Below are 23,244 nucleotides of genomic sequence, written 5' to 3'. Positions count from 1 at the left end.
TACCCCAAGCGACTTACAGCTGTAATCGCAGCAAAAGGTGGCGCTACAAAGTATTAACTTAAGGGGGCTGAATAATTTTGCACGCCCAATTTTTCAGTTTTTGATTTGTTAAAAAAAGTTTGAAATATCCAATAAATGTCGTTCCACTTCATGATTGTGTCCCACTTGTTGTTGATTCTTCACAAAAAAATACAGTTTTATATCTTTATGTTTGAAGCCTGAAATGTGGCAAAAGGTCGCAAAGTTCAAGGGGGCCAAATACTTTCGCAAGGCACTGTATGTACATATTCTCATTTACCCCTTTAGATGTGTGTGTATTAGATAGTTGTTGGTGAATTGTTAAATATTACTGCACTGTCAGAACTAGAAGCACAAGCATTTTGCTACACTTGCATTAACATCTGCTAACCATGTGTATGTGACCAATAACATTTGATTAGATTTTTGTTTGTGTGTTCTGTTCTCAGCCTTGCTGCCTCACCTGAACGGCTGACAGTCGGGGTCTGTATCTGTGAATCCCATCTCCTCCAGTTTGCAGCGTCGGTAGAGCTCGTAGTGTCTGGCGTGAGTCTGCTCTCTCAGATCCTCCATGTTCACCCTGATCAGCATCTCACGCAGCTTCACAAAGTCACAGTGGCTCTCGTTCTCCACTGGACGGGACAGCACAGAGACAATACAATGTCAATGAGCCTATGTTACTAATGTCTTTCGGGGGACACATGGCTCTTGACCTTCGCCTCTCCCAAATCTGTACGGGAGTTGCAGCGATAAGACAAGACTAACTACCAATTGGATACCATGAAATTGGGGAGAAAAAAGGGAGACAAAAATATATTTGTTTTTATTAATGTCTCGCGGGCCGGATTGAAGTGCCCGGCGGGCCGTAATTTGCCCCCCCCCCCCCCCCCTTGAGCTAGAGGCTCGTGTACATTCATTATTACACTTCTGGATGTTTATGTTCCACTAACTCTCTGAGAAAAAGCTCTCTCATGCATCCCATTGTGTGGACTGGAACAGGAAGCATTTCCTGCTTTCTGACTGACATAAGTGGGGAAGAATTTGCCCTGGAGAAGACCAGAGGGAGCACATGGGCTACAGTGGTATACTGTAGGATATAGTGGAACTAAATATCAACCCCAGCTGTGAGCGCTGTGCTGGATGTAAGGATGTTGCTAAAAATAGTGCCAATTAGAGAGGCATTTCGCGCGGAACATGATTACATTCCACATGATAGCCACTACACCGTGAGGGTAAAACATCCTTCAGTAAACAGAGACTGTGAAAATACTGTTTGAGGGAGAAATGACACACAAACAAATGAACTCCACTTTGAAGAATTTGAGGAGAAAAAATGGTTGATGACATCTGGCATCTAACAACCTCTCTGGTAAACTCTCCCCGCTGAGATCTGAGGTGATGACCCCTGCCCAAAGCCCCCAGAAACCCTGAGCCGCCAGGGCAGGGGATTCCAACATTACACACACACACACACACACACACACACACACACACACACACAGTACAGAAATAGCTGGGAGGGAAGAAATACCAGCGGTCTGCTATCTGTCATAGTCGTCTGGGCGTCACAAAAAACAGCAGTGAGATCCTGGGGTGAGATTAGTAAAAGCCCTCAAAAGTCATTTTTGTTTTTGTAAAGACTTTCTCTGTTTCTGGGTTATAATAACCCACAAATGACTTAGGAAAACAATCAAAACAGTTTTCCTATGGGGTTGGGGGTTCGGACTAAAACTGACTATCTTAGCGATGGAGATTCAATCAAGTAAGCACAACATAACATGATTTCGACACCCACTATCTCATATACGATTAGCATTCGTGAAACATTATTTTGTTCAAATTTTATTTGAAAATTTAAGTTAATTGATTGCTCCTGAATTGGCCATTTGAATTTATAGGATTCAGATAATATTCAATAAATATAGTACCAACATCCAAATTGGACCAAACTTCTTTATACCAATGAGTAAGACATTAGGATTCCATTTTTTGTCAAAAGCCACCCACGTACCCCCCACGCCAATCCCACCTCAACAACCAGTACACAGTATCAGTTCTCTGTTTGACAAGTATGAAGCTGCGGCTTGGAGTATTGCTTCTCCTTACTATGTAATGTATTCCCTGTGAATCTGGTGATGTATCCCCCCCACTGAAATTAGGGGACTCAAAAGCCACTCACGGACCAGATCCTCCACACCAATCCCACACCTACAACCAGTATACAGTATCAGTTCTCCATGTTTGACAAGTATAATGAAGCTGTGGCTTGGAGTATTGCATCTCCATACTATGTAATGTATTCCCTGTGAATCTGGTGATGTTCTTTTCCCCTGGTCAGGGAATTAATAATTGAAGTCGCTTGCATTATTTATCATAAAGTACCGTAAAACTTAAATGAATAGCCCCGGCGTTGCCTAAATCACTGAACACATCAGGCGCTTAGAGACAGGCTTCTATTTAAGCTTGGCGTCTATTTCTTTAATGCACACATGTTTTGCTCATTTGCATAGTTAACTGTTCAATTCCAGCATTCACTTCCAGCATTTTAATCAATGTCTTCTTTACACATTGTCACGTTTATTTTGTATTAGCATGCCTCCATTTCAGAATAATACAATTTTTTTCCTTGACAGAATAATTATTCTCCTCTGACTGTGCATGTTCGCCGATCTTTCTTTCGCCACTAGAGGGCGAACTAACACTTTCTGGGGGTCTGTACTCCCAAAGCTGTTGACTGTTTTTGTGCTTGCTGTTAGCAACCAATGGCTAGCTTTTTCTTACTGGTTAGTGCTATCCAGGATCCTTGGGACATCCCTACCCTAAACCCTAAATCCCCATGGCCTTACCCTAAACCTAACCTTAACTCTTACCTAACCATTTACATTTTCAACTTCAAAATGGGGGTAAGGATGTCCCAAGGATCCCGGATAGCAAGGACCAGTTCTTACTGGCGATAAAAACCAACGGATGATAGCCATAATATTTTTGTCATTATTATTATTTATTACATTAAATAATTCAGTAACCATTACACCTCATAAACAATTCATGGTAACTTCATAAACACTTCATTTAGACTGCATTTATTTGAAACAGGCTTTTATTTTCTGAAATGTGTGCCGTTGCACGGCTATTTAAAGGGATACTGTAGGCGGCTATTTGAGCCTCAGCGTTTAATTGAAGTTTTACGGTCATTTGAAAGAACCAGGTTTTAATCACTAGATGCTGCTGTCCTGCTATACCGCCACACTCGTGTTTATTAAATAGATGACAACATTTCCTTTTCAACTTGTAGAAAAGGGTTAGGGTTACAATTCAAGCCAGTCATCCATGAAAGCAATTCAGTTTGTCCTAATAGCAACCTGATGCTTCAACTCAACTCAACTCTACTTGAATAATCCAACAAGTGGCCGCTCTCTGAGATGGCTATCCCTATGCAATTGTCATATGAAGACTTTTCCTACAAGCTCAACACTTTGATGGAGAAATAGGCTAGGGACTAAAATGTTGTGACAACCTTAAAATAATTGATTGCATGGTCTTGAGTTTTTCAATAAAATGATCAGGAAATAGCTCTATATGTTTGGTGAATAGTGACATTTATCATTTAACCCAATACCATTGCGAAACACTAAACAGTGTGTGTGTGTGTGTGTGTGTGTGTGTGTGTGTGTGTGTGTGTCTGTGGGGGACTTTTACCATTGAAGATCATAACATGTAAACCATTAGAACTGCTGTAGCCTAATGGTTTGCTTGTTTTCCAGGAATGGCCTAACAGTAGCTAATCAATAACTTTTTTGAAGGGAATAAACCACACACAAAAGGGGCCGTTTCTTGGACACAGTTTAAGCGTGAAAGGAGGACATACGGAATTACTTTCATGGAGGACTGGCTTGAATTGAGGATGACCACACCATTTCTTTTCATCATGATCCAAATCTATTGGTTTTCTACCCAAAGTTGCAAAGAAAATTGTGATTTATTTAATAAAACACAAGAGACAAGCAAAATAGATAAACGAGTGTAGCAGGTATAGCAGGAACACTGGCATCTAGTGGTCAAAACCTGTTACTTTCACACTACTTTATGGTAAATAATGCAAGTGATTTTAATTACTAATTTCAGTGGGGGGGGATACATCACCAGATTCACAGGGAATACATTACATAGTAAGGAGAAGCAATACTCCAAGCTGCAGCTTCATACTTGTCAAACAGAGAACTGATACTGTATACTGGTTGTTGAGGTGGGATTGGCATGGGGTATGGGGTGTAGCAGGGGGTATGGGGGGTACGTGGGTGGCTTTTGACAAAAAATGGATTCCTAATGTCTTATTCATTGGTAGGAAACAGTTGAGTCCAAATCAGATGTTTTGTACTATATTTATTGAATATTATATGGGTGCATTCAATTAGCCTAATTTCTCTGATATAAAACTACATTTCAACAAAATAATGTTTATAGGAATGCCAATCTTACTTGATTCTAACTACAGAAACAATTTTTGAACAATCAGTTGGCGGGCGTCATGGAACGACTCATTGGAATGCTCTCCTACGAGACCGGGTTTATAAATAAAACTAAACCACTGTCCTGGGAGGATTGGGGAATGGAAACAACGGGCACAGGATAATGGAGAGACCATTCTGAATCTGAAAACTCCCAGCTGGGTTAAAATATTCTACCAGCAGTGCTCTGTGACATAATCTAATTATAACGTTTAGAGTCCCTGTCAACCACAGCTGAAGGTCTATAAACAAAGCAAACAATGTATTGTAGCAGTGTCCCTGTAGTAATACTACCAATAGTGCATTCATCGGCCTATGCCATTTCCCCAACACACTAGGGAATCTGTCTGAGCAGCAGTTTTCTCCTGAAATGGAAAGAGGAGCCAAGAGGTACAGAAAGAGGAGAGATACTCACCTTGTACTACTCCCCAGGGGTACTGCCTGGCCCTCACCGTTTTGTTTCCCACTTTAACCTCCTCGACGCTCCCCACCACAGCGAAGGGGAGATGAGCCTGAAGGAGTTCAAAAGGTCAACAGCTCTGACCAAAAGCTGCTTCCAAACAACAATCTGTCTCTCACACAGGTTACACTCCTTCCTTACAGCTTAGTCAACATATTTATTAGGCAGGTCTAACTGCTTAGACAGATGGCCATGTTTGACATTTTTTTACTCCTTTTTCTCCCCAATTTCATGGTATCCAATTGGTAGTTACAGTCCTGTCCCATCGCTACAACTCCTGTACGGAATCGCGAGAGGCGAAAGTCGAGAGTCGTGCGTCCTTCGAAACACAACCCAGCCAAGCTGCACTACTTCTTGACACAACGCCCACTTTACCCAGAAGCCAGCTGCACTAATGTGTGGGAGGAAACACCGTACACCTGGCAAACGTGTCAGCGTGCATTGCGCCCGGCCCACCACAGCAGTCGCTAGTGTGCGATGGGACAGGAACATCCCTGCCGGCCAAACACTCCCCAGGACGACGCTGGGCCAAATTGTGCGCCGCCCCATGGGTCTCCTGGTCGCGGCCGGTTGTGACAGAGCCTGGACTCAAACCAGGATCTCTAGTAGCACAGCTAACACTGCGATGCAGTGCCTTAGACCACTGCGCCACTCGGGAGGCAAGATGGCCATGTTTACTAGCAGGTGTAACTGCTTAGACAGACAGCCATGGAGGAGAGGAAAAAGACAACAGGAGAGAAAATATGAATGTTTAATTTAGAATAAAACTTTGGTTGTAACAACGTTGCCATAGACAACACAAGAATAACTCTAGGCCAAAACAGTGTTGACATGGGCTGTGTTTAACATCTGGCCAGCTGTATTTAGAGGCATGTCTTGTTGGCCTGATTAATAACATGGTTCTCTATTTCTCCCAGAATTACTATGGCCAGTGAGATCCTACATCATGAGAAAAACACGTTCATCAAAGCAACCTCAAGAATGAAGTGGTAAGCCAAAACCGTCTAGAGCCCAGGTAATGAGGCCATCTAGCCTGAACACAGAGCTATACGGTGGGTCCCGTAGACACTAGACAGGCCAGACAGACCAGATCAACTGATTTGCTGCTCTACCAATTCTCCATCAATGCGGTACACAGAGGAAGTTTCAAAGGGAGGAAACTATGTGCAGCTATTAAAACCATAAAACCATATATTAAAACCACCTATAGTGAGGGAAAAACAGTGAGTGAGTGAGTGACTCACATTCATGGAGGAGTTGATCTCTGTGACTGCGTGGTCATCTGTGGGGAACTGATAGATCTGGACTCCGTTGCTCACCAGCTCACTCATGATTTTAATCTTGAATTTATGGAGCTCGCTCTTGGAGATTGTATCGGCTTTAGCGATGATGGGGATTATATTCACCTAAAAAGGAGAGAAAGGAGAGCATTCTGGCCATTAGGATAAACTCCATCTGGTTTGCTTTTTAGGTTTTTCTACAAATTGTACATCTTTAGAAATTCTGCTATGATTTAACAAAGGTTTCATGGCGATTGTATCTTAAAATTAAAGCTCAATGCATATCAGAGAATCTGAACTTGTCAGAGTATCATCAACAAATACTTGAAGTACTGAATGTCGCCATAAGCAAACCACGACGGGTTGATCTCAGTCAAACCCACACAGAACAATAAAACAAACAGCAATTAAGAAAACAAAACTGACTGGGGTCCCATCTCAGCACTAAAACAGATGGGAAAATAAACACATTCCTTTGACAGTATTGCTTTGGCTCCTCAGAGTACTGGGACGATGTAGATAATTATCATAGATTAAAGTCACTGACGTCCTATAGCCAGGAGGTGATGAGAGACAATTTGTTAGGGTCAAAAAGGAGGCCTTATTCGATGTAACCATTCAGCATAATTTTGCTACAAAACAGATGTCATGGTTGTTTTGCATAGATGCCTCCGTCCTTTACACAAAGTCTATTGAGGTAAAACAGCAGAGGCTCATCTCATCCCTAAACCAGACCACCTTACAATACTATATTTAGGTGTTGGTCCCTCAGTGCTGGGAACCTGTCAACGTTCTGCCTCAATAGTCTTTATGGAAGTAGAAGTTAAACCCCATTGCCTGTCTGCTTTACATCATAGACATATAGGCTGATTTTCAGTCTGCCCTGTGTCCCCTGTGAAAAGGCTCCTTAGTGACAGCTCAGAGAGCGATAGAGCCATGCTGTTGGCTGAGGTAAGCTGCCATGCTGTTGGCTGAGGTAAGCTGCCATGCTGTTGGCTGAGGTATTGGCCTAGACTTGGGCGATATCCAGATTTATACAGGGGTATTTAAAAATACAGACCGTATGATTTTCAATACTGTTTAAAAAAGCTAAATGTTATATATACAGTATACAGTGCATTTGGAAAGTATTCAGACCCCCTGAACGTTTTACACATTTTGTTTAGGTTACAGCCTTATCCTAAAATGGACAAAAAATATACAATCTACACACAATACCCCATAATGATAAAGCAAAAACAGGTTTAGACATTTTAGCAAACGTATTAAAATAATAAATAAAAATATATCACATTTACATAAGTATTATGACCCTTTACTCAGTACTTTGTTGAAGCATCTTTGGCAGCAATTACAGCCGAGTCCGAACACCTGTATTTGGGGAGTTTCTCCCATTCTTCTCTGCAGATCCTCTCAAGCTCTGTCAGGTTGGAGGGGGAGCGTCACAGCACAGCTATTTTCAGGACTCTCCAGAGATGTTAGATCGGGTTCAAGTCCAGGCTCTGGCTGGGCCACCGAAGGACATTGAGACTTGTCCCGAAGCTACTCCTGCATTGTCTTGGCTGTGTGCATAGGGTTGTTGTCCTGTTGGAAGGTGAACCTTCGCCCCAGTCTGAGGTCCTGAGCGCTCTGGAGCAGATCTCTTTACATTGCTCCATTCATCTATCCTGACTAGTCTCCCAGTCCCTGCCTCTGAAAAACATCCCCACAGCATGATGCTGCCACCCACGCTTCACCGTAGGGATGGTGCCAGGTTTCCTCCAGATGTGACACTTGATGCAAAGGAGTTCAATCTTGGTTTCATCAGACCAGAGAATCTTGTTTCTCATGGTCTGAGAGTCCTTTAGGTGCCTGTTGGCAACCGCCAAGTGGGCTGTCATGTGCATTTTACTGAGGAGTGGCTTCCGTCCAGCCACTCTACCATAAAGGCCTGGTTGGTGGAGTGCTGCAGAGATGGGAGAACCTTCCAGAAGGGCAACCATCTCCACATCGGGTTCTTGGTCACCTCCCCGATCAAGGCCCTTCTCCCCCGATTTCTCAGTTTGGCCAGCTCTGAGTCTTGGTGGTTCCAAACTTCTATACAGTGGATTCAGAAAGTATTCAGACCCCTAGACTTTTTCTACATTTTGTTAAGTTAGCCTTTTTCTACAGCCTCATTCTAAAATGGCTGAAATAAAATGTTTATCTATAGGTGTATAATGACAAAGCGAGAACAGGTTTTTAGAAATGTTAGCAAATGCATAAAAAAAAATTAAAAAAACAGAAATACCTTATTTACATAAGTATTCAGACCCTTTGCTATGAGACTCGAAATTGAGCTCACCTTGTAGGACATGCAGCAATAAAGTTAATTATAGAAAATGTGTTGCATAAAGCATGACGACCATTTCAGATATTAAAACCTTATTTTCCCTTTATGTAAGGTCACAACTACAGTACCTCTGTATTTGTATTGTTTTACCACAGAAAACGTGAAAGACAAAACAGTTATTATGCTATTCCTTGTAGCCTTAGAAACACAATACAGGAATTGGTAGGAGTGACCGCAGCTCGCCAACCATTCTCCACCACTTCCGAAAAGCAAGCTCCTTCCCCTGTGCCTTACCCCCTTATAGTAAATGGGATACAAACAAGACAATATGCATTAGTTGTCAAAAGGACTAAATAATATTTGTTTAATGACAACATTGTCATGTTGAAGGTAGAGCGTGACCTGTGTGTTCATTTAGAAGGAGGGTTATTTTAAGAGAAGGTCCAACATTATTGGTCCATACTAAAATGCACAGAAACACAACTGATCAAAGAATTTGCAGGTTTCACGCATGGGACAGTAGTCTTACAAGTCAAATAATTACCATACACCACATGGTAATAAAAACACAAGGCATGTCTCCCACCCCAACCCACATAGCTGCAACCACATCCCCTTCTCCTGCTCTCACCACATAGCTGCACCTCCATCACCCCTCCTCTCTCCCCCGATATCGATAAGACAGTTTTAGTTAACTTAGCCAAAAAGATGCTCAACACATTTTAGTTCCACACAAATAACTCACCATTGAACCTCATCGACACCCATTCCAATGAGACGCTCGCGGATCAATGACGTTTGAAGTAGACCATTTCCCTGAGCCAACAAAAGTTTCAGGAGTCCTGGAAGACAGTCGTGTATTCACCCTTGGCAATTTTCTCATCCTTCTCACTTTGACCAGTGAAAACGGCGGCAATTCCTTGAGAGTTCAGAACACGAACCTGATCCTCGATTATTGACTTCAGAGAACTACTATTACCATCCATTTCTCCACTTTCAATAAATCGCAGACTGTCGGCCACACTTAATACACTAAACTTGTACCATAGCCTGTAGCTAGACACACCAAAATGTATATTTTCTTTAATAGAGTGTTCAAGGAGAGGGGTTATATTGCCTTCATTGATTCGATGTTGTGTATAAAGCACGCTTCTGGAAAAACGGAATTCAATTTTTCCTCCATATTTTCTCCAATGTTGAAAACTAGCTAGCATATGAAACAACTTTATACAAAATGTGTCCTACCCGGTTGGAAAACAGTGACGAACACATACCACCCTCTAAATATCCTGATAAAAAGGACTTCACTTGGAGTAACAAGGACATGTCCAGACAGTCAACAATTGACTTCTGGTTGATTTATAATTCATTAGATAACACTGTAGTCAAGGTATCCATTGAACCATCAATTTGTACCGATCATAAAGTTACATTCTTATCTTTAAATATTAATGGATCTGAAGTTAAAGCGAATCGAAGCTATTGGAAACTCAATAGTAGACTGTTGAAAGATGATCATATCAAGATGGATGCCAAAGGTATTATACAAGACAATTGGAGGAAAGCCCATCTATTTAAGTCTCATGGGAAATACTTGGAATTAATGAAGTATGAAATAAGACAAACAGCCATGAAGAGAGGTAAAGAAATTGCTGAACTTAAGATAAATTTATGTTTGAAATACTTTCTCTAATCTCTTTGGAGGACCTTGGTCAGTTATTTTCTTTACAACTAGAAATGGACCGAATGTATGAAGAGAGAGCAAAAGGGACATTTGTAAGATCAAGAAGGAGATGGTTGGAGGAAGGTGAAGAAAAAAATAATATCTGAATGTACCTCTATTCATAAGCTTAATATAGAAGGCAAAGAAAATTAAAACCCCAAAGATATTTCAAAATATGTTTCAGAATTCTATGGTCATCTTTTCACCTGTCCTACTAGTGACATATCTGCCTTTATAGACTCTGTCAAAGACTATGCAAAATGAATAGATGAAGACTTCCAAAAGTCTTGTAATGCATTTTTTATTTAATTAATAGAAATAAATTAATCAGCAAGTTAAGCGAACAAATCTCCAGGGAATCATGGCCTTTAGTGAAATCTATAAATATTTTCAGGAGGACATTGTTGAATTTATATTTCATATTTTTAAGGAGGAAATTGATTTAGGGTTCCTGCCTGTTTCTATGACACAAGGCCTCTTTCTGTAATACCAACACCAAACAAAGATCCTATGATGTTAGAAAATTGGAGACCAATCATATTAATGAACAATGATGGAAAGCTACTTGCATCCATCTTTGCAATAAGGGCAGACATATAGGTAATAATATTCTACTAGTATTGGACTTGATAGACAACAATGAGCACATTATGGAAGATAAAATAAAGTTATGTGTAAACTTTTACAAGGCTTTTGATACAGTTGAAGATTATTATATTTTCGAGACTGATTTTTGGGGGGTTTTGGTCAATATTTTCAAATCTGGTTTATCTCTGAATATTAGGAAATGTGAATCATTTACGTTGAAAAGATGTGACAAACTCATTATGTAATATTCCTATAAAAGATGTGATTACATATTTTGTTATTAAAGTTAGCAAAGATCAGAAAGAAAGGACTTAAATCTTTCCTATTGTAGAGAAAATTGGAAAGAGATTTAACTCCTGGTTATTAAGAGATCTTTCTTTCTCTGGACGTGTACTTTTGTCCAAGTCTGAAGGTCTGTCCAGATAAATGTATACCTCCCTTGGATGTAACTAAAATGGTTGATACTAAATGATTTAACTTCATATGGAGGAATAAACCTCATTATTTAAGAAAAGCGGTAATATGCAGCACTAAATGTGAGGGAGGGTTGAATGCTCTGGATATTAAAACCTCTAATATAATCTTTAAGATCAAATGGATACAAAACTATTTAAGAAATAAGGATTGGATTTGGAATATAATCCCTAATTTAACATTCCAACAGATTGGTGGTCTAGAATTCTTACTAAAATGCAACTTTGATGTGGGTTAGATCCCTATTAAGCTTGCTAACTTTCATAAACAAGTACTTCACAAGCATTAACATCTGCTAAACACGTGTATGTGACCAATAACATTTGATTTCTAACTTGGAACCTCATGTACAAACATAATTTTTCCCCACATAGGTATACAATCTGGAATAATAGAGACATAAAATACAAAAACAAGTCTATATTTTTCCAGAACTGGTTTGACAACAGCATTATCTGGAATAAACAATTATTGAATAATGATGGACAACTATATGATTATCCAGAACTCATGAGAACACAATGTTACATTCACTCCTGAGGAGTATCAAATTGTTGTTAGAGCTGTCCCTACAGGTGCTATTCTTCTTTTAGGAGAATACAACAGTACTCAAAGCAGATATAACAGTACTGTTGAGGATTTTGTAGCCTCAATACAGCTAGAAGGAATTTACATGTTAAACTATAAATGTAATAACATATATATAAGGAAAACAGTCAAAATGTTGCTATTCCCTCTGCTAAAATGTACTGGAATACAGCCCTAGGCTAGATGTCAAGATCAAGCGTCTTGGTTACAGCAGAGACATTCAATCCCCTCCTGGACCAAGTCCATGTTGCCTAAATTGTTTTGTGCGTAAAAAATGTAATAAAACATTTATTTAAATACTGAGTGTACAAAACATTAAGAACACCTTAAAACCGCTGCTAGTTTTTGACATAGAGTTAAAATGAATTGAGGCTGTGGACTCGACAAGGTGTCGAAAACATTCCACAGGGATATTGGCCCATGTTGACTCCAATGCTTCCCACATTTGTGTCAAGCTGGCTGGATGTCCTTCGGGTGGTGGACCATTCTTGATACAGTTCTTAATACTGTCAAACCGGTGCGCCTGGCCTACTACCATCAACCATTCAAAGGCACTTATGTTTTGTCTTGCCCATTCACCCTCTGAATGGCACACATACACAATCCAAGGCTTAAAATTCCTTCTATAACCGGTCTCCTCCTCTTCATCTACACGGATCGAAGTGGATTTAATAAGTAACATCAATAAGGGATCACAGCTTTCACCTGGTCAGCCTGTCATGGAAAGAGCAGGTGTTCTTAATGTTTTGTACACTCAGTGTGTATGTATATGACAGTATGAAAATCTGGATAACGCCCAACCCTATCATAACCATACCATCTGTTTGATATGAGTCATCGCATTTCTAGACACAAACAAGCCTGGCATTTCCTCTCCACCATTCCTAGAACAGCTTTATAGGCCATACAACTGGCCTGATACAGTGGGGCAAGAAAGTATTTAGTCAGCTACCAATTGTGCAAGTTCTCCCACTTAAAAAGATGAGAAAGGCCTGTAATTTTCATCATAGGTACACTTCAACTATGACAGACAAAATGAGAAAAGAAATCCAGAAAATCACATTGTTTTATTTTTAATGAATTTATTTGCAAATTATGGTGGAAAATAAGTATTTGGTCAATAACAAAAGTTTATCTCAATACTTTGTTATATACCCTTTGTTGGCAATGACAGAGGTCAAACGTTTTCTGTAAGTCTTCACAAGGTTTTCACACACTGTTGCTGGTATTTTGGCCCATTCCTCCATGCAGATCGCCAGTGATCTTTTGGGGCTGTTGCTGGGCAACACGGACTTTCAACTCCCTCCAAAGATTTTCTATGGGGTTGAGATCTGGAGACTAGCTAGGCCACTCCAGAACCTTGAAATGCTTCTTACGAAGCCACTCCGTTGCCCGGGCGGTGTGTTTGGGATCATTGTCATGCTGAAAGACCCAGCCACATTTCATCTTCAATGCCCTTGCTGATGGAAGGAGGTTTTCACTCAAAATCTCACGATACATGGCCCCATTCATTCTTTCCTTTACACGGATCAGTCGTCCTGGTCCCTTTGCAGAAAAACAGCCCCAAAGCATGATGTTTCCACCCCCATGCTTCACAGTAGGTATGGTGTTCTTTGGATGCAACTCAGCATTCTTTGTCCTCCAAACACAACAAGTTGAGTTTTTACCAAAAAGTTATATTTTGGTTTCATCTGATCATATGACATTCTCCCAATCTTCTTCTGGATCATCCAAATGCTCTCTAGCAAACTTCAGACGGGCCTGGACATGTACTGGCTTAAGCAGGGAGACACGTCTGGCACTGGCGGCGTAGTGTGTTACTGATGGTAGGCTTTGTTACTTTGGTCCCAGCTCTCTGGAAGTCATTCACTAGGTCCCCCCGTGTGGTTCTGGGATTTTTGCTCACCGTTCTTGTGATCATTTTGACCCCACGGGGTGAGATCTTGCGTGGAGCCCCAGATCGAGAGAGATTATCAGTGGTCTTGTATGTCTTCCATTTCCTATAATTGCTCCCACAGTTGATTTCTTCAAACCAAGCTGCTTACCTATTGCAGATTCAGTCTTCCCAGCCTGGTGCAGGTCTACAATTTTGTTTCTGGTGTCCTTTGACAGCTCTTTGGTCTTGGCCATAGTGGAGTTTGGAGTGTGACTGTTTGAGGTTGTGGACAGGTGTCTTTTATAATGATAAGTTCAAACAGGTGCCATTAATACAGGTAACGAGTGGAGGACAGAGGAGCCTCTTAAAGAAGTTACAGGTCTGTGAGAGCCAGAAATCTTGCTTGTTTGTAGGTGACAAAATACTTATTTTCCACCATAATTAAAAATCCTACAATGTGATTTTCTTTTCTCATTTTGTCTGTCATAGTTGAAGTGTACCTATGATGACAATTACAGGACTCTCTCATCTTTTTAAGTGGGAGAACTTGCACAATTGGTGGCTGACTAAATACTTTTTTGCTCCACTGTATATGAGCTTGGTAGGGTCGTAATAGGAGTTGGAGCACTGGATGTATTGTCTGGTTTGTCAAGTGTCAGCTGGTGTATTTCACAGATTTCACCTGCCCTCTTTAGGGTCAATAAAACGTGACTGCACTAGTAACTAGTAGTGACACTCTCTTTCCCTCACCCTCATTCATGCTTAAACTGCAATAGTGACAAGATTCATTCCACCAGTTCACTAATTGAGGCAATGATCATTCATGTGTTTCCAATAGACCGCAGTCAATTTTAGGGATGGGTACGGTTAATCGATTAATCAAATATCCAAACGGAGGTTAGAATTAGACTACTTGAGTGAGTGTATATTTTTGGAAAAAATAAATGGTAGGGCTATTTTATAACAATGTAAAAGCTAAATTATATTCAAATTATCCTAAACTATGGATCTGCTGCCCAATACTCAGTTATTCACATGAAAAGCAATGATCTTCATAGGGATAAGTTACAACAAACATACTTGCGTATGTCTGCCAGATACATTAGGGAACGATATGAACCTAAAATTTGATCTGGAATGTCTGTCAACTGGTCCCCACCCCAACATGAAGAGCTAGCTATTCCACAACTGTGAGAAATCCACACCAGTCAAAGTAAAAGGATTTCAGCATGTATACAAGTCAAACAATAGGATGGTGTGTGTTTTCTGCCCACAAGGCATTGGTGGTAGTGATCCTTTACCTTGCTGTCCAGTTTCTTCATGGTAACTAAATCCAAAGACTTCAGCGAATGCCCCGTGGGAGCAATGAAGTACAGACAGATGTGGACCCTCCCGTCGTGGTAGTTGAAGAGGGAGCGCTTGATTTTCAGCTCTTCCTGGAGGTACTTTTCAAACTGTGTGTCGATATAGTCCACTATCGGTTTATAACTGAAAAAATAAAATAAATGTTGTTTTACTAAGTGGTTATTGGTTTGACATTTTGGTCCCACTATCTCATGTTCTTTCTTTGTTTCTCTCAAAGTTTGACAGTGGGGATATCAGATGCCTGTGTGTGTACAGAAATAACCTGCATCTACTCAGGTTAATCGGACCTTACACTATCAAGTATCACAAATTGTAAATACTTAAGAGGTCACAGAGAACATGTAATATGCCAGTGTGTTTAGTCTAGCATTCTACAGATGAAGTGAGACAAATAACATAGAAAGTCACTGATCAACTCTGGAAATCAGATGAAATCAAAAACCTAAAGTATTAGCCATCCCTGTGTCCATCATTATACTGTAGCTTGGAGGGCAGGTAAGTGATATGGAGGCTTTCCGAGAACATATGTACAATGTTTAACCTTCCCCTCTTTACATCTATGAGCTATTTTCCCAGAATGCATCATTGATGACCTTTAAAAGGCTGTTTGGGATGCATCGCTGCAGCAGTATTTTCCCAAACACGATGAGTTACGGCCTGTTCCTCCCTCTGTATCATTCAGGGGGGGTGTGAGCCCTTGCTGCAGAGGTTACACAAACACTCAGTCTGACAGCTGTAGTTCAAACCAAGAATGTCCTCATCATTCTACACCCCCCTCCATTCAGGGGGAGATTAAGTCCTCAAAATGACATTAGTTTAACTGTGCTTGTCTTGTCTACATTCCGGGCAATGTAAGCAATTTACTCCAAACAATGGCATGCACTGTGAGAGTATGAACACGATAAAGAGCCTCAAAACTTCCAACAATTTATCAGCTGAATATCTGATTCTCAGCATCAGCTGCTTACCTCTCCTCTTTGTTGATCTGGTCCCCGAACCCCACAGTGTCCACAATAGTCAGCTTGAGGTGGACGTTGCTCTCCTGGAGGTCATATGTTCTGGGCCGCATACACACGCCATTCTGGTAGTGGCTGGCCTCCTCGTTCTCAAACATTGTGTTAAAAAGCGTATTCATTAACGTCGACTTGCCAATACCCGTTTCCCCTAGAAAGCATGAGAGAGAAAAGTGTTGTTAGGTCTCAGTAACTCTCAGGAGGGACATTCTGATTACAGCCTCTTCACAGCAGCACAGACATTTGTTCTCTTTCGAGTCAAGGGCAGAAACAACCCTGGCTGCATACCAAATGGCACCCTATCCCCTACATAGTGAACTACCTTTTACCAGAGCCCTATAGGTAGTGCACTACATACAGTGCCTTGCGAAAGTATTCGGCCCCCTTGAACTTTGCGACCTTTGCCACATTTAAGGCTTCAAACATAAAGATATAAAACTGTATTTTTTTGTGAAGAATCAACAACAAGTGGGACACAATCATGAAGTGGAACGACATTTATTGGATATTTCAAACTTTTTTAACAAATCAAAAACTGAAAAATTGGGCGTGCAAAGTAGGAAATACGGTGCCATTTGGGATACAACCCGTGAGACACACAGTGTTACTGTTAGTGTACTAGCATGTGGTTTGATACTCACCTACACAGAGGATATTGAAGCAGAAACCCTGTGTCACCGATTTACTGACCAACTGATCAGGAAGGCTGTCAAAACCAACATGGCCACCCAAACTGAGATTACGTTTTTCTTCATTCTGAAAAAAATACAAGATTAAACAAATCAAAAATGACGGCAAAGCTGGAGATACGCGAGGGGGAAAACAGAGGAAATGGACGGTACGTACTGAATCGAGGACTTAAGGATTATGGAATACTACTGCCACGCTAAATTGTTTCCCTGTGCATATGAAATGTTCTTATAATTCTACAGACATGTAGCTCCTCATAATGTGCCTTGAATTATGAGATGAGCACTCTGGCCGAGGTTGGTGGAATAATCCTTCAAAACAGGAGCTGGCATCTCTGCACTGAGAACAGGCACCAGAGATTCCAACAGTCAAATGACTTCGGTTTAATTGAGGTCATACCAAAGAAATCTGTCACCCGCAAAGGAAGTTAGCCTGCTACTCTCATGTGAACAGCACATCTCTAATTATGGATGATTTGTGGGGAGGCAATAATGTAGTCCCTTATCTTGCTCATCTCAGATGGATAGCACTTTGAGATCAATGGGTCCATCCTAGCATGTCTGGCTTAGCCTTTCCCACTAAGGCTGCATATTTGGGGACTGATTTCACAGGACACAGCCTGAGAGCTGAGCGGTGTAGGCAGGCAGGCAGGCCAATGTGTAACTAGAATCGACTGAGGGCCACAAAGGAAATGCACACACAAAATCTACCCCAGTGTGTCATCTCAAGGATCATGCAAAACTGTGGACGTGGACACAAACTCCCCAGATATGAACTCTGATTGAATTACGCACGTCAGAAAAGCTGAGACAGAGGCATCCATCCTTGCTCTATAGTAAAGGAAAGAGGCCAGTATATGAGTACAAAGTATGAGAGAATAATATAATAATTATTTATGGTTGCACTATTACAAAATACATTTTACGAAGTATTTAAGACATAGTTGCAGTACGTGGGCATTATTCCGAGGGGATTCGGTTTCCCTTAGCAACTAATTCAGTGTGTTCATTGAATGGCTAAGTATTTCCAACCTCTGCTTCGCGGTCAAGATGGTTTCAGATTAGCTATGGCATGTCTAGTTCTTATACCTGAGAAGGTGCCATTCAGAGAGCCTCTGTTTAAAAAAAAGTCAGTAGGTAAGGAAACAACACTTCCCATGTGAATCACTGGATCACAGAGAAATAGCTGAGCGTAAACGATGCCAAAAAATGTAAATGCTCCTTTATGGGAAACTTTGTACAGTCCCTTGCTTCATCCGTGACAATATATTACACAAATTACAAATAACTCAAACAAGGGCAAAACCTGGATCTTTGAACCAGACAGACTGACAGAGACCTCAAGTAGAGTAGGCCCGACTAATTTCTAATTTCCATCCCCAGTTGTAGTCTCTCTGCTTCAGTGAACTGAAACACGACAACCCATCAGCAACATCCGGACACCACTACTACCATCACTGCTACCACCATCACTGCTACCACCATCACTGCTACCACCATCACTGCTACCACTGCTACCACCATCACTACTACTACTGCTACTACTGCTGCCATCACTACTACCACCATCACGACTACAATTACTAATACTACTACCACCACCATCACTAATACTATTGCCGCTACTACTGCTACTACCGTCACTAATGCTATTGCCGCTACTACTGCTACTGACACTACCATCACCTCTGCTACTACCAACCACCACTACTACTATTGCCACTACCTCTACTACCACCACCACTACCACTACTATTGCTGCTACTACTGCCACTACCATTACCTCTACTACTACTACCACTGCTACCATCACTACTACTACCACCATCACTACTGCTACTACCACCATCACTACGACTACTAACCACCATCACGACTACAATTACTAATACTACTACCACCGCTACTACTACTGCCACTACTACTACCACCATCACTAATACAATTGCCGCTACTGCCACTACCATCACCTCTACTACTACTACCACCACCACCAAGACTACTATTGCCGCTACTACTACTGCCACCATCACTAATACTATTGCCGCTACTACCACTACTGCCACTACCATCACCTCTACTACTACTACTACTACTACTACTACTACTACCACCATCACCACTACTATTGCTGCTACCAACACCATCACTACTACTATTGCTGCTACTACTACTGCCACCATCACTAATACTATTACCGCTACTACTGCTACTGCCACTACCATCACCTCTACTACTACCACCACCACTACTATTGCTGCTACTGCTACCACCACCTTCACTACTACTATTGCTGCTACTGCTACCACCATTTTCACTACTACTATTGCTGCTACTATTATCACCTCTACTACTACCACCATCACCACTACTATTGCTGCTACCAACACCATCACTACTACTATTGCTGCTACTACTACTGCCACCATCACTAATACTATTACCGCTACTACTGCTACTGCCACTACCATCACCTCTACTACTACTACCACCATCACTACTACAGTTGCTGCTACTGCTACCACCACCACCACCACGACTACTATTGCTGCTGCTACTACCACCATCACTACTGCTACTACCATTACTACTACTACTGCTACTACCATCACTACTGCTATTACCACCATCACAACTACAATTACTAATACTACTACCACCATCACTACTATTGCTGCTACTACTACCACCATCACTACTACCACCACTATTGCTGCTACTACTACTACTACCACCACTATTGCTGCTACTACTACCACTATTGCTGCTACTACTACTACCACCACTATTGCTGCTGCTACTACTACTACTACTACTACCACCACTGCTACTACTACTACTACTACCACCACTATTGCTGCTACTACTACTACTACTACCACCACTATTGCTGCTACTACTACTACCACCACTATTGCTGCTACTACTACTACCACCACTATTGCTGCTACTACTACTACTACCACCACTATTGCTGCTACTACTACTACTACCACCACTATTGCTGCTACTACTACTACTACCACCACTATTGCTGCTACTACTACTACTACCACCACTATTGCTGCTACTACTACTACTACTACAACCACCACTATTGCTGCTACTACTACTACTACTACCACCACTATTGCTGCTACTACTACTACTACCACCACCACCATTGCTGCTACTACTACCACCACCACTACCATCAGTAACACTACTGCCACTACCATCACCTCTACTAATACTACCACCATCACCACTACTATTGCTGCTACTACTACTGCCACTACTACCACCATCACTAATACTATTGCCGCTACTACTGCTACTACCATCACCACTACTACTACTACCATCACTACTACTATTGCTGCTACTGCTACAACCACCACGACTACTATTGCTGCTACTGCTACCACCACCATCACTACTACCACTACCACCATCACTACTACTACTGATACTACCACCATCACAACTACAATTACTAATACTACTACCACCATCACTACTATTGCTGCTACTACTACTACCACCATCACTACTATTGCTGCTACTACTTCTACCACCACTATTGCTGCTACTACTACTACCACCACTATTGCTGCTACTACTACTACCACCACTATTGCTGCTACTACTACTACCACCACTATTGCCGCTACTACTGCTACTACCATCACCTCTACTACTACTACTACTATCACTACTACTATTGCTGCTACTGCTACCACAACCACTATTGCTGCTACTACCACCATCACTACTACTACTGCTACTACCACTGCTACCATCACTACTACTGCTGCTACCACCATCACTACTGCTACTACCACCATCACGACTACAATCACTAATACTACTACCACCATCAGTACTATTGCTGCTACTACTACCACCACCATCACCACTATTGATGCTACTACTACTACCACCACCACCACTATTGCTGCTACTACTACTACTACCACCACGATTGCTGCTACTACTACTACTACTACCACCACTATTGCTGCTACTACTACTACCACCACCACGATTGCTGCTACTACTACCACCACTATTGCTGCTACTACTACTACCACCACTATTGCTGCTACTACTACTACCACCATCACGATTGCTGCTACTACTACTACTACCACCACTACTGCTGCTACTACTACTACCACCACCACGATTGCTGCTACTACTACCACCACCACCATAATACTACTGCCACTACCATCACCTCTACTTCTACCACCACTACTACTACTATTGCTGCTACTAAAACTACCACCACCATCACTGCCACTACCTCTACTGTCACTACTACTACTACTACCATCACTAATACTATTGCAGCTACTAATGCTACTACTGTCACTACCACCATCACTACAACTATTGCCGCTACTACTACTGCCACTACCTCTACTGTCACTACAAACTACCACCACCATCACTAATACCATTGCCGCTACTACTGCTACTACCATCACCTCTACTACTACCACCAACACTACTACTATTGCTGCTACCAATACCACCACTACTACTATTGCTGCTACTGCTACCACTACCATCACTACTACTATTGCTGCTACCAATACCACCACCATCACTACTACTATTGCTGCTACTGCTACCACCACCAGCACTACTACTATTGCTGCAAACCAATACCACCACCATCACTACTACTATTGCTGCTACCAATACCACCACCATCACTACTACTATTGCTGCTACTGCTACCACCACCAGCACTACTACTATTGCTGCTACCAATACCACCACCATCACTACTACTATTGCTGCTACCAATACCACCACCATCACTACTACTATTGCTGCTACTGCTACCACCACCAGCACTACTACTATTGCTGCAAACCAATACCACCACCATCACTACTACTATTGCTGCTACTAATACTACCACCATCACTACTACTATTTCCACTACTACTATCTCTACCGTCACTATTACCACCATCACTAATACTATTGCAGCTACTAATGCTACTGCTGCTACTACTACTACTACTACTGTCACTCCAGCCACTGTCACTACTACTACTACTATCACGGTCAATACCACTACTACTGTCACTACTACTACCACCACCACCAATACTATTGCAGCTACTACTGCCACTACATCTACTGTCACTACTACTACGGTCACTCCAGCCACTGTCACTACTACTATCAATACCACTACTACTGTCACTACTACTACTACTACTACTAGTCCTACTACTGTCACTACTACCGTCACTACTACTGCTACTGTCAGTTCATCTACAGTCACTCCAGCTACCGTCACTACTACGGTCACTCCAGCTACCACTGTCACTCCAACTACCACTACTACGGTCAATACTATTGCCACTACTACTGTCACTCCAGCCACTGTCACTACTACTAATTCTACAGCGGTGGCAAGTTTGCTGCTTCAGAGTCTTTAGATATTTTTGTCAGCTGTTACTATGGAATACTGAAGTATAATTACAAGCATTTCATAAGTGTCAACGGCTTTTATTGACAATTACATGAAGTTTATGCAAAGAACCAAATATTTGCAGTGTTGACCCTTCTTTTTCAAGACCTCTGCAATCCACCCTGGCATGCTGTCAATTAACTTCTGGGCCACATCCTGACTGATGGCAGCCCATTCTTGCATAATCAATGCTTGGACTTTGTCAGAATTTGTGGGTTTTTGTTTGTCCACCCACCTCTTGAGGATTGACCACAAGTTCTCAATGGAATTCAGGTCTGAGGAGTTTCCTGGCCATGGACCCAAAATATAGATGTTTTGTTCCCCCAGCCACTTAGTTATCACTTTTGCCTTATGGCAAGGTGCTCCATCATGCTGGAAAAGGCATTGTTCGTCACTAAACTCTTCCTGGATAGTTGGGAGAAGTTGCTCTCGGAGGATGTGTTGGTACCATTCTTTATTCTTGACTGTGTTCTTAGGCAAAATTGTGAGTGAGCCCATTCCCTTGGCTGAGAGGCAACCCCACACATGAATGGTCTCAGGATGCTTTACTGTTGGCATGACATAGGACTGATGGTAGCGCTCACCTTGTCTTCTCCGGACAAGCTTTTTTTCCGGATGCCCCAAACATTCGTAGAGAAAATGACAGTCCACAGCAGTCCAATCCCTGTACCTTTTGCAGAATATCAGTCTGTCCCTGATGTTTTTTTCTGGAGATAAGTGGCTTCTTTGCTGCCCTTCTTGACACCAGGACATCCTCCAAAAGACTTCACCTCACTCTGCGTGCAGATGCACTCACACCTGCCTGCTGCCATTCCTGAGCAAGCTCTGTACTGGTGGTGTCCCGATCCTGCAGCTGAATCAACTTTAGGAGACGG

At 41.7% G+C, this 23,244-nt stretch overlaps 1 protein-coding gene across 1 annotated transcript in view; it reads right to left on the bottom strand.

Annotated features, from left to right (window-relative positions):
* Positions 1-23,244, bottom strand: part of LOC139418018 (septin-8-A-like) — a 37,607-nt gene that overhangs the window by 8,484 nt on the left and 5,879 nt on the right. Inside the window, exons 2-7 of the mRNA XM_071167101.1 lie at positions 16,846-16,960; positions 16,160-16,355; positions 15,128-15,314; positions 6,231-6,392; positions 4,942-5,038; positions 482-650 (exon numbers count right to left, since the gene is read on the bottom strand). Coding sequence (XP_071023202.1) covers positions 482-650; positions 4,942-5,038; positions 6,231-6,392; positions 15,128-15,314; positions 16,160-16,355; positions 16,846-16,960 — 926 coding nt within the window. The remainder of the gene's footprint in view (positions 1-481; positions 651-4,941; positions 5,039-6,230; positions 6,393-15,127; positions 15,315-16,159; positions 16,356-16,845; positions 16,961-23,244) is intronic.

This window comes from Oncorhynchus clarkii, chromosome 10 (assembly GCF_045791955.1).
Source record: "Oncorhynchus clarkii lewisi isolate Uvic-CL-2024 chromosome 10, UVic_Ocla_1.0, whole genome shotgun sequence".
Taxonomy (NCBI): Eukaryota; Metazoa; Chordata; class Actinopteri; order Salmoniformes; family Salmonidae; genus Oncorhynchus; species Oncorhynchus clarkii.
The sequence above is the reverse complement of the archived record's forward strand: the minus strand, read 5'-3'. Positions and strand labels throughout refer to the sequence as shown.